General features: G+C 57.1%; 1 protein-coding gene across 9 annotated transcripts in view; it reads left to right on the forward strand.

Annotated features, from left to right (window-relative positions):
- PTPRF (protein tyrosine phosphatase, receptor type F) overlaps positions 1–15,825 on the forward strand; it is a 355,341-nt gene that overhangs the window by 264,679 nt on the left and 74,837 nt on the right. For all 9 annotated transcript variants that reach the window (XM_019531276.1, XM_019531275.1, XM_019531278.1 and 6 more), the window contains exon 7: positions 3,357–3,467. In XM_019531276.1, coding sequence (XP_019386821.1) covers positions 3,357–3,467 — 111 coding nt within the window. The remainder of the gene's footprint in view (positions 1–3,356; positions 3,468–15,825) is intronic.

Raw genomic sequence — 15,825 nt, forward strand, 5'->3', positions numbered from 1 at the left:
CATGCAGGTCGTGCTGCCAGGGAGTGGCAGAGCTGCACAGAACCGGGGTCTGCAGGTTCCCTGCCCAGTGCCTCTCGTCAGGATGGCGAAGGATGGAGGAGAAGAGAATGACCCCATTTTCCGGGCAGCAAACAGGCAGTTGGGCAGCTGATGAGTGGCTTGTTTGACAACTGTGCAGCAAATCCACCCAGCTGGGAAGAGCCGGCTGGGCTTGCCACCGCTCTGACACGTCAGGGGCCCCAGCTGTGGAGACGGGAGCTCTCGGTGCCCTTTTTGCCCTCTCCTGAGGCAGGTTGGACCATCCTCCATTGCGTGTTCTCCTCTTGTCCGAGCCAGGCTTTGCTTTCCGAAATGGGGAGCCTCCCAGCCCTGCCCCGGCGAGGTGCTGTCACCGCCAGGGAGCTTCCCTGCATCCTCCGCCTCCGCTCTCCTTTCCTTATCTCCCGTCTGATGATGGCAGCCCAGCCCTGAGCTCCTTGTTTCACACAGATAATTCCTCCAGGTTATCTGCGCTCAGCAGATAGCTGTAAGAAAGTGCATCTCCCAGGATCTGTCACTTCGCTTAGCTTCCCCACAAGGAAGGCTCCCTCCAGCCCTGCCGCTTGCTGCCAGCGTCGCAGTGGGACAGCTTCCTGCTCGTTCTCGTTAGCTGAAGGCTCGTCTAGCGACAATTCCTTTTGGTGGCCGTGGGAATCTCCCCTATGGCATGGGTGGGAGGCTTCCTCTAGCTCTCTGCACCCCCTGGGTCACTGCAGACATGGTTACTTCCACGCTGTGCCCGTGGGCAGCACTGCAGCAGCACCCATAACCCCGCTGGGCATCACTGCATGCCCCAGGGCAGTGTGTAGACCTGGTGCAGAAGCACGACGTGGGCTGATGGAGCAGCTTGGGAGCCCAGCCCCGGCCGCACAGCTGGGCGCTGCTGGCAACGAGCGCTTTGTCTGCAGCAGTCCTTATTGCACGTGCCTGCCAGTGCCATTGGCCCTCATTTTCTTGTCCCTCTGCCTCCTGCTAACTTTGGCCTTGGGCTCTCGAGGTAGAGCTGCACCCATCGCTCATCCAGGCAGCAGTTAGGAGCGTAAGCAGGAAGGGTGTGACCCCCCAAGTGCACTTACCGGGCAGGAAGCAGGGGTGCCCCTTCTGCGCAGAGCTCACTGGGCTCTGATGTGACCCCATCCCACCTGCAGGCAGTGGTGCTTGGAGCCTGGCTTAGCTGGCTCGGGGCTCTTGCCGGGGTGATAATCCACCCAGGCTCCTCCACGTTCACCGGGAAAGAACTCGAGCAGCGAAAGTGTCGTGGACCGCATCCAAGGAGGCCCCACGACGCGGGGCGGCGAGACCCTGCTGTGCCCACTGAGTCACGGACGGAGCCTAAGAGGGCGCAGGTGAGGCAGAACCCCCCCCTGACTGCCGGTGCTGCTGGCCGGGGCCCAGATCCCCCAGGGAGGCGGTGAGAGACCCGTCATGCCGCACGCACGGATGGGATCGGACAGGACACGTGTTGGCTTGCAGCAGGGAGCAGGCCCACGCCGGCCCCTGGGGATGCACTCGATAACCTAATGGGTCTTTCCCGTCGCTCGGTTCTGTGATTCTTTCCAGCTTGTCAGCTCCGAGAAGCTCCCTGCCGCTCTGCTGCCTGTCATGTCGCTGTCTGCTGGAAGATGTTTTTCACTGCAAGCCTGTGGAAATTTGACCTTCCTCCTGAATTAAGCAGTAATGCACTGCAGAGCGCTGGGCTGCGGCTGCCCAGAGATCAGCGCAGCGCGGGAAGCGCGCAGCGCCGGCGGTTAGCGCATTGAGAGATTGCTGCAAGCAAGTCGTCTCTGCCCGGCCGCCGCCTCGTTCTGAGCCCCAGCGCCACAACAAGGCGGGCTCTGTACATCATTTTTATTATACAGCAGAACTCGGCGAAGTTCATTTTTTCCCTGTGACATATAGACTTACATTACCATCTCCATTTATCCTTCTAAATAATGTAGGTGGCGGCGGGTGCGTCGCATTAGTTTTTCTTCTGTTCTGATGATATGAAAAACAGAGTTTGACCTCCGCAGCTTGACCTGGGAAGCAGGGAGAAGGCAATTTCCTCAGCTATTCAGAGCGCTGCTCTCGCCCGTTGTTTTGAACTGTGGCGAATGGGAATGAGTTCAAATCCGTACAAGCAAAGGGGTTAACGTTTCCTTTTTGCTCAGGCATGTGGGTTGCAAGCAGAGTTCCCCTCTGACAAACAGCCCTCGCCAGAAGCAGCTGAGAACTTGGTAGGGTTTTAAAAAGGATTTCCTTCTTGCCACGGGAAAGCAGGCCGAACCGTAGCGAGAGCCGTGCCTGGATGTCTGCCCCGAGCACTGGCTGCTTGCTTGTTATTCTTGTCACCGCCTGGATTCTGCTTTTCTTGCCTTGCTTCACCTCTTCCCTTTTAGGCTCCATGTGCAGCCCACTTCAGCCAGGTTTAGGTCCCATCTGTGCTAAGCAGGGAGCAGGGTTACCTGCCAGGGGGCCGGCCCATGATAAAACACAGCTGCTTAGCCCAGCATACGTGCAGGCTTGCTCACTTTTGCATAGCACGGCTCTCACTGGATGCTGGGGTTGCGGCTTGGGGTCGTACCGCCAGGGCAGAGGGAAGACGACACCTTTGCCCTGGGAGCTCGCAGCCTGCCGGAGGTTGAGAGCCCTGGTCCAGGAGTGGGGCAGCAAGGAGCAGGGTGAAGGAGGGCAAAAGGAGATGGGCTCAGGCAAAGGGTCCAGGGTGTGGGAGTGCATGCGCGGTGCAGCACAACAGTCTGTGTGCGGCAGACTGTCTGTTTTGCTGTTTCATGTTGTACTGTATATAATCGGGCGTGAGGGGACAGAGATGTGGCTCCCGGGGCACGGGGCAGGGCGAGGGGAATTGAACTGGCGGAGCGGGGGGGACGAGGCTCTCAAAGTGACCGGCGCACGTCCCTTACACGGCCTAAGCAGCAGGCAGCTGCAGGCCGGCTGTGTTTCACTCGGCTTCTTGGACTGGGAGAAAGCCGATGGTGGAAGACTGGTAGGGGCTTCCTCGGGCAGGGCCCTCTTCCAGGCAGCGTGGGAGGGTATGTTCTTCCCTTGCTGCTGCAGTGCGTTTCCGTACCTGTGTCCTCGGAAATGCATGGAGAACTGGTTGTCCTGTGTAGGTGGGGACACAAACAGCCCTGCCGGCCGCGGGTGCCCTGTGGTTGCATGTAGGTACTGCCAAGGGGCCAGGGAGCAACATTTCACCATGCGCTTATCTGGGAAAGCTGCTGGAAAAGTGGGGTGCACTCTCCCTTCTCGCCCAGAGAAGTTGTCGGGGTTCACTTGCTATGACCTGAGCTGTCTGTCATCTTGTTTGTGTCCAGGGGCTCTGCAGATAGAGAACAGCGAGGAGTCGGACCAAGGCAAATACGAGTGCGTCGCAACCAACAGCGCAGGAACCCGTTACTCTGCCCCAGCTAACCTTTACGTCCGAGGTAAGAGCCCCTTCTCTCTGCGGGTCACTCTCCCAGTCTGGAGCTGCGTGGCTTTGCAGAGAGAGAGTGCGTGGCCCCATCTTCATGCCCTGATCATGCGTTGTGAATCGTGTGACTCCAGCGGTGGTTTGCTCAAGATTGAATCCAGACACACCTTTGAATAATTCTGGGTTTGGCTCCAGTTTGCAACATCTCAAATCCCATCCTTGCCAGCTTGGCAGGGCGCTGCTGTTCTCACAGAGCTGAATTAAGAGAAGAATGCTCTTTCCCTCGCTTTCAAAGTTGAGTTTCTTAACTGTGTGCTCCAGTGGTTTAATTGAGGGGGTGGTTTCATTTCTTTTCTGCATGGCGAAGGATGGAATAAGTGGCATTCTCCTCCTGAGCTAGAGCTGCTCAGTTGCAAGGGAGCGAGTATTTAGACATGTGCTTTGGAGTGGGTGTCCTTACAGATAAAGAGCAGGGCAGCTTTGAGGACTTGTCTTGGTCAATCATGTGTCTGCTGCAAGGAGAGTTTCCATGGGCATGAAAGATTCCCACTAAGAACCTGCTTCAAATTAGCCACTATTCTTGAGAAGAAAAGACTTCCTAATGTCTCCTGTTTTCTCTCTGAGAAGCTATTATTTTCAGAATACAGAAAATGGCCAGGTTTTATGGCAGATTTTTGTCTCTTGCCAAATTCCTTTGTTCTAAATGCAGTCGTTTGGCTCCTGGGTCTGGAGGGAGGCAGGGGAGGGCTCAGGCAGCAGGTGAACGGTCTGTTCAGCTCCCACGGGGGGCACGTGTGTGACCAGAGCAATCGGGACTGGGACCCCTCCAGGCTGCAGCGGAGTTTGCCAGAGGGAGGAGAAATGGGATGTTGGTGCAATGCCCCCTGAGGCTCGGGCAGCTGTGTACAGCAAACCTCATTTTGCATGGTGACTCGAACCTGCCAGCTGTCTGCAGATGAAATCTCATCTACATTCCTCTCTCTCCTTTAAGGAAAAACCCCAGCCAGTGTTGGGGGGTGCGAGTGCGTCGGGTAGCGCGAACACAGGACACAAGAATGGTAAACTTGAGTGCGGTGCATTTGCTCCTAGGTGCAGCTTCTGGCGTGGTGCTCTGTTCTGTGCTTGTTTGGGGGGATGCTCTTTCATGTTGCAGCATAATTAGGAGTATCAGCATCCGGGGAAGGCTGAAGTATCAAATTAAACGTGTGCAGAAGATGAAGCTGTAGCTGTGCAGCGGAATCGCTCATCTCACTCTCACAATGTAATTATGGATGATTTTAAACTCCCGGCATTCTTGTGAATTCATTTTTCAGGCGAGCTCTAGTCAAACCCATCCCCAGGTTGTCACTTCACACCCTGAGGGAGAGGATGTTCATTTGAATTTATCACTTTGGATGCTGTTGCAAAAACTTTTGTGGCTACTTAGCCTTCCTGTCACAATATTGTGAGTGATTTTCCTTCCCAGCATGAATGCAGGTCCATCCCCGAGACAGACCATGTGTTTTGTAGAAATACAACGGCAAGTACAGCTTGCAGGCCACTTTTTTCCTGAACCTAGCAGCTTCCAGGGATGGAGAAACCTCAGCCGAAATCTTCCTGGTTTCCTATGCGTGTGTGTTCCTTCTCAATTTAGCAAGAAGAATCCCTTAGACCATGAGCGACGCCCTGAGCTGCCATGTGTGGCTTGCCACGTGCAAGGGGCTCCCAGATCTATTTGCACCGGGCATGAGCGTGGCGCTCAGACATGGGTGAGGGGATCCTGAGGCCTGGCAGGGAGAACGTGTTCCTGGAGCAGCGCTTTGTCCGGTTCCTGTTAACCATCACTTTCCCTTATGCATGCATGTTGAACAAGCCTCTCTTTACTGCACGTAGTCTTCACAGTGTCACTCGCCAGCCTGCGTGATCCTGATGATGCCCTGCAGCATACAAAAGACAGGGTACTCCGTAAATTGTCACCCGGTGAAATTCCTCATGCAGGGTGGGTCCTCAGCCCCGTTTACAGCTGTGGCATCTGATATCTGGTGCTGTACAAAACCAAATATTGGATCTTTAATAGGTTGGTTAATGATTCCAGGAGCCACCTGAACCACGGTCCATAGTTTCTATCTGTATCAAACCTGGGATAACGTCTCCTTGTCTCTCGGGAGAGGATGCGGAGCAAAAAGAATCCCCTTCCCCGGCCGCGCTTCAGCGCAGCGTTGTTGGTAGCTAGAAGGATCAGTAACTTTCTGTGGGGTCCTTGGAAAGTGCCTGTGTCTTCGCTGGAGAAGACATTAATTAATGCTAAATTACAGTGGAATTAAGCGTTCCGTATACACCACCACCGTTTGATGGTTTCATAACGATTGACCTTATTACAGCGAATACCCAAGGAATTAGCCACTTACTGGGAAGTGTGGCTGAGCCTTGCTTCTGTTGTAGCTTTATGAGCAGTGGTATTAATTTCCATCCAGCCCAGCTCTCGGGGGTGCTGCAGCCTGCTCTCGTGGAGAGCCCATTGTTTCTGTAATAGTTCAAATGTTTGTTTGTCGCCTGACTTCTGGGGCTTGTGTTTCTGATTGTTTCCTCCCCTTTCCGGCCCCCCAGGTAATCCTGTGCGGGAAGGCAGTGTGACAAAGCCCTGGCTCATTTGCATCTTTATCACACTCAGGCACCGACAAAGGGAGATTCTGGGCGCAGGGAGCGAGGATCCAAGCGCTGCTCAGCCCTTCCCTATCAGTGCGAGAGCAGAGTGGGCTACTCCGCTGTGCCTTGTCTCTGCCTGCCCTCCAGAGCCAGCCCTGCTGCACAGATGGACTTCATTAAAAGTTAAAGTGTTCCCGCACAGGGGATTTGTAAAGGAAATGGATGCCTTTTCCTTCAAGCGACGATTTTCAGCGTGCTAAGCGTGCTGAAAAGCAGCCCTCGAAAGCGTTCTGCTTCTCAGCGACAGGCCCACCCGCCTGCAAACAAAGAGCGCTTTGCTGCGGGGGTGGCGGGGCTTCGCCCCGGCGGGGCTGGCAGGGGGCTCTGGAGCAGGACGAGACAAGCCAGGGGCAGCGGGACGGCGGTGGGAGTTCTGGGCCCTGGAGACCGGGTGTAGGGTGACCGGGGGCACCGGCTGGTGCAGCCCTTTCCGTCCTGACTCTCGCTGCCCCAAGCCCTGGTTTGCTCCCTGGAGGGCCCAGCCGTCCCATGACTGGGACTTGTGAGGTGGAGCAGAGCTGCTGACTGAATCGGGGTCAGGAGCTCTGCCGAAACGCAGGAAGACCCTTTTCCTGCCTCAGAGTGGTATGGGTTGCAGAGCTGGGAGCAAACGTGGCAGCAGGGCATGCACGGGGTCCAGGCCTCACAGAGCTTTCCCTCCCCTCTGCCTTGCACAAAGGCTGGTGCCACCCTTGTTGGGCTTTGCACCCTCGTGCCCACAGAGACGGTGCTGTACGTGTCCCCAGGGAAATGCCACAGCTGCCTCCAGAGCAAGTAACTTGGTACTGCCGCCTGTTACAAGGGCGTGCTGTGATGGAGCGGTTTGGCTGGGTGACGTCCAGCCCACGTCCTTTGTGACATGTTGCTGCTCGGACCCGCGCAGCAAGGGAGGTGCAGGAGCTCAGGGCTGGCACCGTTCCCCTCCTGCCCCCCGAGGATGCTGCTTGCTGGGTATTCTGCCGAAACCTGCATGCAACTTGTAAAAAAAGAGGCAACTTCAGAGGGAGGCATCCCTGCAAAATTATAAGCCAGTAAATATGAACAGTGCCATTACAATAAATGCATATTTTCATTTTCTGCCTTGTAAAAGGCCAGGCTGGTATTTAACTTGGTGGGAGGAGAGTCCTCCTGTGGGACTGAGACGTCCTCTGCCAAACTGCACCCGAGAGCCAAGGCAAACCAAACAAAATGAGGGATACGAGTTGCTCCGGTCCCAATGGCAGGAGCGGGGCTGGCACCTCCAGGTGTTTGGCCAGGGACTCTGGGGCCAGCTGGACGGCGGCCTGGCAGAGGAAGCCGTTCGTGTTTGGAAGGGCCGAGCACGCTGTGGGTCCCGTACAACACGTGCTAACAAACCCAAGTGCAGCAGCAGCAGCAGGGCTCAAGGCATTTAAAAGGCCCCTCTCCATTTATCTTGCATTACAATAGCTAAAAGAGCAGCAGCAATCAAAGGCAGGGGCTTCACCTGTGGGGCAGTGAAAGCGGAGGGCATTGCTCAGACCATGGGTGAGCAAAGGGGTGGGTGCTTGCAAGGCAGGGACGATAGGGAAATGGCTGTGGTAGAAAATGATGCTGTGCCCACACCTGAAGCTGGAGCTGCGTGGACCCAGAGGGGCCTGGAGCGGGTGAAGGTCTGGCACAAGTCGGGTGCGGGCTGGGGCTGGGCTGCCCAAGCTAGATGGCTTGTGCATTGCCCCAGGGGATCGGGGCGTGGGTGCATCTTGCTGCCGCGTGCGACACCGAGCTAGGAGACCTGCCGGAGAGGCTGTGGAGTAGCCAGAAATGAGGGGTAGGTAAGAGGAGCTGGAGCCCTGCACCTGTGAGCATGGCACCGAACGGGCCAAAGACTAGAAACGGTCCACAGCCCTCCAGGTGAGACGCAACACACGGCTTGCTGCACAAGAATAATTGCAGTCATCGCAGTTAAATAGGGAGCAGCGCCCTGCCTCTTCCCTGCTGTCCCCCACCCCAAGATGGCTCAGTCCTTCAGAGAAGCCGGCTCAGTGAGCCTCACCATTTATTACTCTCTGCAAAGCCCTTTGAAGGTGAGAAGTGCAGGATGGGGCCAAGGCTGGTTATTTATAAAACGGGCTTTATGAAGACCTTGGACTCTGACTGGCGGCTAGCCAGATGTGCGCTGCAGCGGCACAGATCAGGGCTGGCTCGCTCTTCTCCAGCCTCGTGCCCTATGCAGCACGAGACCCCCGCGTCCCTGTGCACTCCATGCCCCCCGCGCATGCGCCGCAGGTCGGTCGGTGCCAGTGTGAGAGTCCTGTTTGTCCCTGCCCGGTGCTGCCCACGTGTCCATCGCTGGCATCTGGACAGCCTCTGCGTGTCTTGCTGAGGAGAGAAGGGCCTTGCTCTGTTCACCTGGGGCAAAGATTTCCCCTGCCCCTGAGAAATGCAAAGCCGCAAGCTGCAGTGAAAGTCTGGGGGGCCGGCGTAACCCCAGCCTCCCTGTCTTGTGGAGCGGGGGGTCCTGCCCGGCTCCCAGCATGCTGCCAGCCCTCGGCAGCCAGATTGCAGGCACTGACCTGCCTTGTAGGGAAGTGTTTGCTGCCCAGAGGTGCCAGGGCCGCATGAGCCTGCTCCTTCGAGCCCCTGGACGCGCGCTCAGCCCGGTGCGGCCCCTCTGCATGAGAGCGCAGACTCGCGCGGGCCCCGCATCATCCTGTCTGCAGCGAGCCGCTGCGGTCAGAATATTGCTGGTGCTGCATTAATTGAGTCTTTGCATGGAAGGGTAAAAGCCGGACTGAATCAGCATGGGAGTTTCTGTGTTCAGAGCGCTGGAGCCATCTGACAGTCGGTGCAGCTCTGACACGGCCTTCATCCTCACGCTGCGGCAGTGCTACCCCCCCCAGCTGCTCCCAGCGCCACCGGACCGACTGTCGTGGGAAGGCAAGCAGGCCGGCGTCCCTGGATCTTGGCACAAGAGGGGTTAGTCGGGCTGTTTCAGGCCCTGGCGTGCCAGGCTGGGACCGCTCTTGCTGTCACTGCCCCCATCCCGCTGTCGAGTTGGAAAAACACAGCGAAAATCTCGTGGGCAAGACACGGTTCTTCAGTACCAGAGTGGCAGGGCTCGAGAACGGGAGATAAGGGGGCTGTGAGCGAGACCTGGAAGGGAGCAGACTTTCCATTCGGTGCTATCAGCCTTTGCAGAGATAAAGCAGCAGCAGCAGCAACAATTTAAATATTAGCTAAAGGAAGGAGGAGAGGGAGGTTTCTGTCCAGGGGCTTCCTCTCCTGCTCGCCATTGGAAAACAGCCTGCCGCTGGTGTTTATTTCCTATAATCCATTAATGTAACGAGAAAATAAGAGATAATCCACCAATTAGCGACAAATAGCAGGGCCCAAACTTGGGCTCGTCAGTAATCTGTTTGAATTAGCGTGTTTCACATGTGTCCCTTCACCTCTCCAGCTGTAATCTGAAGTGCAAACACGTCTGGGGAAGCCGCTGCCAGGGCAGCCTGCCTTCCAGACGTGCAGACGGCGTCCGCAGCCCATCAGCTGCACGTGGGCGGCCGGCGCGGGGACAGCCCCGGTTCCAGCCCGCCGGGCGTCTGGCGCCCTCCCAGCTGCTTGTCAGGGGGTGCAGACGCCCTGGCAAGGGGGGAGACCGGCTCCGACTCACGGGGGGATGAGGGGAGATTGCATAGCTGCACGGAGATGCACCTCGCGGAGGGCTCCCTGTCGCCATTCGTTGTGCACCGTGGCCAGGCGCGTGGCTCATGAGGCCGGCTTGTCGATAAGAGCTCCCCAGGGCCTGACTCGGTCACCGCCTGCTACCCGTGGTGGGACCGTTTCCCCATCCTCCCCAGGACTGGCCTCGTGTCCCAGCGTTGTGGCCATGCCCCTGCGTCCCAGGAAAGCACAGCCACTCCACCGGGAGGAGCCAGGCCGGTCTGACCCCTCGCCTCCTGCAAACGCTGCTGCCTCCAGCCTCGCGCCGCAGGCAGGGTGGCAAAGGAACTGCCCAGCACAAAACAGGCCGGAGGGAGCGCGGGTCTTGAATTTGGCCGGTGTGGCCTGGCTGGACCCGGTCCTCCGAGGCTGGGTGCGTGAAAGCGATGGCTATGTTGCTCCCCTCTCCGGCCTCTGCACTGCCCCATCCGGGCTGGTCAACACCCTGCCCTCTCGCCGCCGGCCCAGGCGGACTGTCCTGAGCACCAATTAATGCCACATGCCGTTAATCCATTCGCAGCATCTCGGCAAGTCCCCCGCCCCGCGCTGCCCTTCCCTCGCCAGCAAAACGTGAGGCGTCAGCAGTCTCTAACCATGCCAGCTGCTTTCTTGTAGCCCCCTCGGCGAGAGTTCGATTACCGCCACGATGCCGCAGGTCTCTGGCGGGAGTGAAGTCATCGCTTCTCCAGAAACACGATCTCCCTTCTCCCCGGGGAGCGCGCAACTAACCGTTTACTGTCTCTCCTGCAGGAGCCACACCTGGGGCCTCCGGGGTCACTCCGTTTTCCGTCGGCAGTACTTCTACTCCACCTTTCCCTTGCAGCACCGGGCACCGGCGCGGCCCCGAGCCAGCACGTGTCTGTCTGTTGTCTAATCTCTCTCCTACGTTTAGCAATTTGTTTGAAGAGGGGGAGCCGCGCTCCTTGGTGAAGCCTGTCCGCTCCCAGCAGGGACATTTCCTTCATGCTCCCAAGTGCTGCTCTGTGTGTCCATGCTCCCCCGACGTGTGGTCAGTGGGTTTACAGTGCCTTTGCCCCCGTGCCTATGGTCAGAGTGGGAGCATGCGGGGCGTGGTCCCGCCGTGCCGTGAGGTCCTGTGCTCTGTTTGTTGTCCGTGTGCACGTGTCCGTGCTGCTGACCCGTGCCCTGCTGCGCAGGGCTGCTGCCCCCAAAGCACGCTCCATGGCTGTGTGTGCAAGGTGTGTGCCCCCTGCCCTGTCTCCCCCAGTCTGGATGAGCTGGAGAGGCCAGAACAGGGCGCGGTGGCGGGCGTGCGCTTGCCTGGTGTGCGGTGGCGTGTGTGCACTGTGGGGAGTCCTGACTGACCTCTCTAGTCTTGTCTTGTTGTTTCAGTGGTGTGCGGACAGATGAAGCCTGGCCTGTTTTTACTCTCTGTGTTTTTCCTTGTCTTTTTTTATTCCCTCCTCATCTTCATCGCACTCTGCCATCAAACAAACCAAACTTTCATCTCTCAGATCAGCGAGAAGGTTGGTCCTTTTCACTTCTTATCCATCTACAGTACGCCACGTCAGATGGGACTTTTCCAGTAGGGAGAGGGGAGCCAGCCCCGGAAGGGGCAGAGGCCCTGCAGACCCTGGCTCCCTGCCGGGCACGGCCTTGGCGTGCCTGATGAAACCTGCTTCCTGTTTGCTGTGATTCTGGTGATGGCATTGCTACACCGCTTGCATGCCTTTGTTGCTTGAGATAAAATGCACAGACTGCACCTGCATGCACAGCGCCATCCAGGGATCCCTTTCCTTCGTTCCAGCGGGTGCTGTGGGGGGAAGTGCATGCTCCTGGATGTGGGCTCCTGCCTTTACCTGTTGCACTAGGCTCGACGCTGATCACTCTGACGGCAGGAGATCAAGGTGCCAGTGGGGGCTTGATCCCAACAGTCTCCCTCTGTCACTTGGGGAGCTATGGGGCGAGAGCCGTGCTCCCTCCTTTCACTTGGGTTTTTCACAAGGGGAAACTTGCTTTCGGTCACAGCTGCAAACAGAGACTTGAAACAAGGTGGGGCAGGGGGCTGGACTGGGGCTTGGGTACCTCTGTGGCAGAGGCAGCTCTCTTGCCCTCCACCATGCTCGCTCGCTCATTCTCCAGGACTCGGAAACCTCTTTGCCCAGCCAGGGAAACAGGGTTCGCCTTTGCCTCCTTCCCCGGGGGCAGCTGGGTCTTAGCCTTGCCCTGGTGATGACTGGCCAGGCCCAGCAGCCACCCCAGTGGTGATAGGACTCTGCCTGACCCTCCTCTCTGTCCTCCTGCAACCCCATTACCCCAGACAGCACATCAAGGACAAGGCACAGGGCAAGTCAGACCTATGAGGAAAGCTTGTCTGGCCCAGCAGGCCCCTGAGATGATGCGAAGCCCTTTGTCCAGGTTGCCCCGAGAGGCAGGCATTCACCATGCTCCTGTGCACCCTTTGCCCTGGGAGTGCCGGAAGGGTGTCTTTCTGCAGCCCATTTGTCCCGTGGCACCAGTGCAGTTGCCCACCAGGCCCAAGCGAGCAGGGCAACAGCGTGAGGTGGAGACCTGCCCTCCAGGAGCAGGGCGTGGATCCGAGTCCCTCCTACCACTGGCTGGGTCGACCTTGCGATTGCCAGGGTGTGTCCCCAGGGTGTTGCAGCGCCTGCTGCAGGGAAGTCCCTTTGCACCCATTGCTGTCCCTGGGACATGCCTCCATTTAAGAGGCACCAAGGCCGGTTGCTTGTACATTTGCTGCCCAAGAACAGCATTCTGAGAGGATGACAATTCCTGGGCCCAAGTCAGTCATGGGGCCAGTGGAGATGGAGAGGAAGGGAAGCCTGAAGCCGCCTCAGTTTACCTGAGTGTGAAGGTTGCTGAGATGGCTCAGAGAGGGCAAGACACATAAGGGCCTTGTAAGACGGTAATTTGGGGTGACTCCTAGAGCTCTTAATTCCTGGACTGTCCGCACAGTAACACCTTTAAGTGGCTTAAAGCACTCATTATGTGGCTCAATGTTACGCCACTTCAGGGCAGGATTATCTCTGATCCACACCACCCAGCTCCTGTTCCATTAACGTATGGCCACTCCCCACTGATGTGCCACTCAAGTTGACGTCCTCCACTATCCCAGGATGTAGTGGCCCCTGTCTCACCCTCCTGTTGGGTGAGCTCTCACCCCCAGCTGTTGAGTGGAGCAGCCGAGGGACTGGAGCTGCAGCTTTTCTATTTCTCCAGCCTCCAGCCCCTGGTCCAGGAATGGGGACACCCCACCAGTGCTGAGCCTGGCCCTACAAGGAGAGGCCACGGGACCTGAACCTGTTCAGCCTCCGCAAGAGAAGGCTGAGGGGGATCTAGTGGCCTGTTACAAACTAGTCGGGGGGATCAGCAGGCATTGGGGGAGTCCCTGTTCCCCCAAGCACTACCAGGAGTGACCAGGAATAACGGTCACAAGCTGGCAGAGGGCAGGTTTAGGCTAGACATCAGGAGGCGCGACTTCACGGTCAGGGCGGCTAGGGTCTGGGACCAGCTTCCAAGAGAAGTGGTGCTGGCTCCTACCCTGGGGGTCTTTAAGAGGTTAGATGCACATCTTGCCGGGGTCGTTTGACCCCAGTACTCTTTCCTGCCATGGCGGGGGGTCGGACTAGATGATCTGCTCAGGTCCCTCCCAACCCTACTAAGTATGAGACTATGAAACTGTAAGCTGGCGGCCACTGCTGTGGGGGCAAATATGGGTGTATCTGGTCTGCAAGCGAGGGGCTCTGCTGCTGTCTGGATGCAGGAGCCAGTTGCAGGACGACTCCACTCCCAGCTGCAGAGCGAAGTCGTGCTGCGTCTGTGGTGTGTCGTCCTCCTCTCTCCCTCCCTCCGACCTGGACCAGACAGTGCCGCCACCGGCCAGAAAGCTACAGCCCAGCTCTGGCTCTGGGTCAGGGGGACACACGCCACTGCAACCAGGCGCCAGCTGCTAATTCACAGAATCCTAGAAAACGAGGGTGGGAAGGGAGCTCAGGAGTCGCATCTAGCCCAGCCTCCTGCTCCAAGCAGGACCAGCCCCAACTGCATCATCCCAGCCAAGCTTTGTCTTAAAAACCTCCAGGGTGGAGACTCCACCACCGCTTGGGGCAGCCTGTTTCAGTGCTTCACCACCTTCCTGGTGAGAAGGATTTTCCTAATCTCCAACCTCAACTTCCCTTGCTGCAGCTTGAGCCCATTGCTCCTTGTCCTGTCATCTGCCCCCACTGAGACCAGTCCAACTCCATCCTCTTTGCAGCCCCCCTGCAGGGAGGTGAAGGCTGCTGTTCAATCCCCCTCGGTCCCTTCTTCTCCAGAATAAATCAGCCCAGTTCCCTCAGCCTCTCCTCACCAGTCTTGTCCCCCAAACCATTAATCAACAAATTCAATTTCTTGGGCTTTGCTTTGTTTTTTACTTCCATCCCCTCCCAGCCACCCTGCAGCAAGCGCAGCTTCGGCCTGCCCCACCAGCCTGGGGAGTTAGGCGCTTTGCGTCCCGGCCTCGGCCTCGGGAGCACAGAGGGTCGGGCTGGGGGACTGCCCCACTCTGCAGGCCTCCAGCGGCGAGTCCTAGCTGTGCAGGTGCGGGACAGTCAGGAGGTTTCTAGACTGCAGGGGTGATGCTCCGGACCCCAGGCCGGCACTAGGGTATTTGCACTGCTCAGGGCATGTGTAACGAGGCCCGAGGACTCAGCTTGTGCAGGGTGGCAGTGCCGCGGAGCCGGCTGGGGCCGAGCAAGTCAAGGCGAGCCCAGCTGGGAGGAGCAGAGGATTTCTCCTGCCCCACCAAAGATACCCACACGCACAAATATTTAATGTGAAGGCAGAAATTAGTTTCTAAATATTCCAATGGGATTTGCGGTGCTTATAATTTGTTTGGCACTGATAATTACATCTTACATTTTCCCAGCTTTACTTAAAACTGTGTACTGCTCACCCATGCATTTAATTATTGCTCTGCGCCCGCAATGAGGTTATTTATTAAAGAGTTATTTTATCTTGATACAGTGGATCTTTTCTCTTATTCCCCTCCTTAATGTTGTGTTATTTTCATCAGAGAAATTTCAGAGAGTGAATGCAAATTGCAGAGCTCCACAGCCTGCCTCGCCCTTACTTTGCTATTAGTATGTCACTATGCTGAATGCTGATGCGTCTCCAGTGCTGCACCACTGTAATGATATATCCTCTTTTATATGTGGTTGTCAGCGCAAATAATTAGACCTAAAAGTTATAGCTGAAATATAATCCAAAAATGGCAAGGCCCTGTTTTGGAAATTGTCTATAAAATGTCAGCACTCAAGGATGCATTGGGAGCATAAATAGTACAGCATTGTTTGAGCACAAGATTAGACTGTAAATGCATTTTTTCTCGTTCCCATTTTTCCTCTCCTGCTGTTGATTCTGTCAATAGATTGTGAGGCTCCAGTAAGTACCTTTCCATTTGGAGACCTTGCGTAAAATGATAGCACAGGGAGAGATGAAAGGTGCCATGGCTGAGCAAACGGGCAGCCCGGCGATTGTGTTTCTAGGAGCATTGCTCTCAAATTCCTGACCCCGCCGCACGGCCGGTGAGGAGGAGAGCAGTCGCAGTATGGGCAGGAGGCAGGGCAATGGGGCAGCCCCATTCCTCGGGGCTGTCCTGTTCTCACGTTAGGAGTCTGGACACCCACGTTGCCCCACAGTCATCCCCTAGGGCCATGCTTTGCTCGGGCCCTGCAAACGGGCCTCGATTCAGCCCCGAGCGCCAGTGCCCAGAGCCCTTGCTATCGGACAGGCGGCAGAGAGGAGGGTAGGCACGGTGAGGCCACGCTCGCGTGGAACCAGAGACCTCAAGCAGCCGCTATCGCCCCAGCGGTGAACAGAGCCAGGCGGCCGGGGAATGCGCACGTCGATGCATGCTGAATTATTAACACTCCTCCAGCTCTCCTTCCTTGGCTGTGGTGTTGCCTGCTCCCTGGACGTGGGTCTGTGGCACGCTGGTCTCTCTCCCTCTCCTGTGGGAACCAAGGCCGTGGCTCACGTTGCAC

Source organism: Crocodylus porosus, unplaced genomic scaffold (assembly GCF_001723895.1).
Source record: "Crocodylus porosus isolate Cpor-Errol unplaced genomic scaffold, CroPor_comp1, whole genome shotgun sequence".
Classification (NCBI taxonomy): domain Eukaryota; kingdom Metazoa; phylum Chordata; order Crocodylia; family Crocodylidae; genus Crocodylus; species Crocodylus porosus.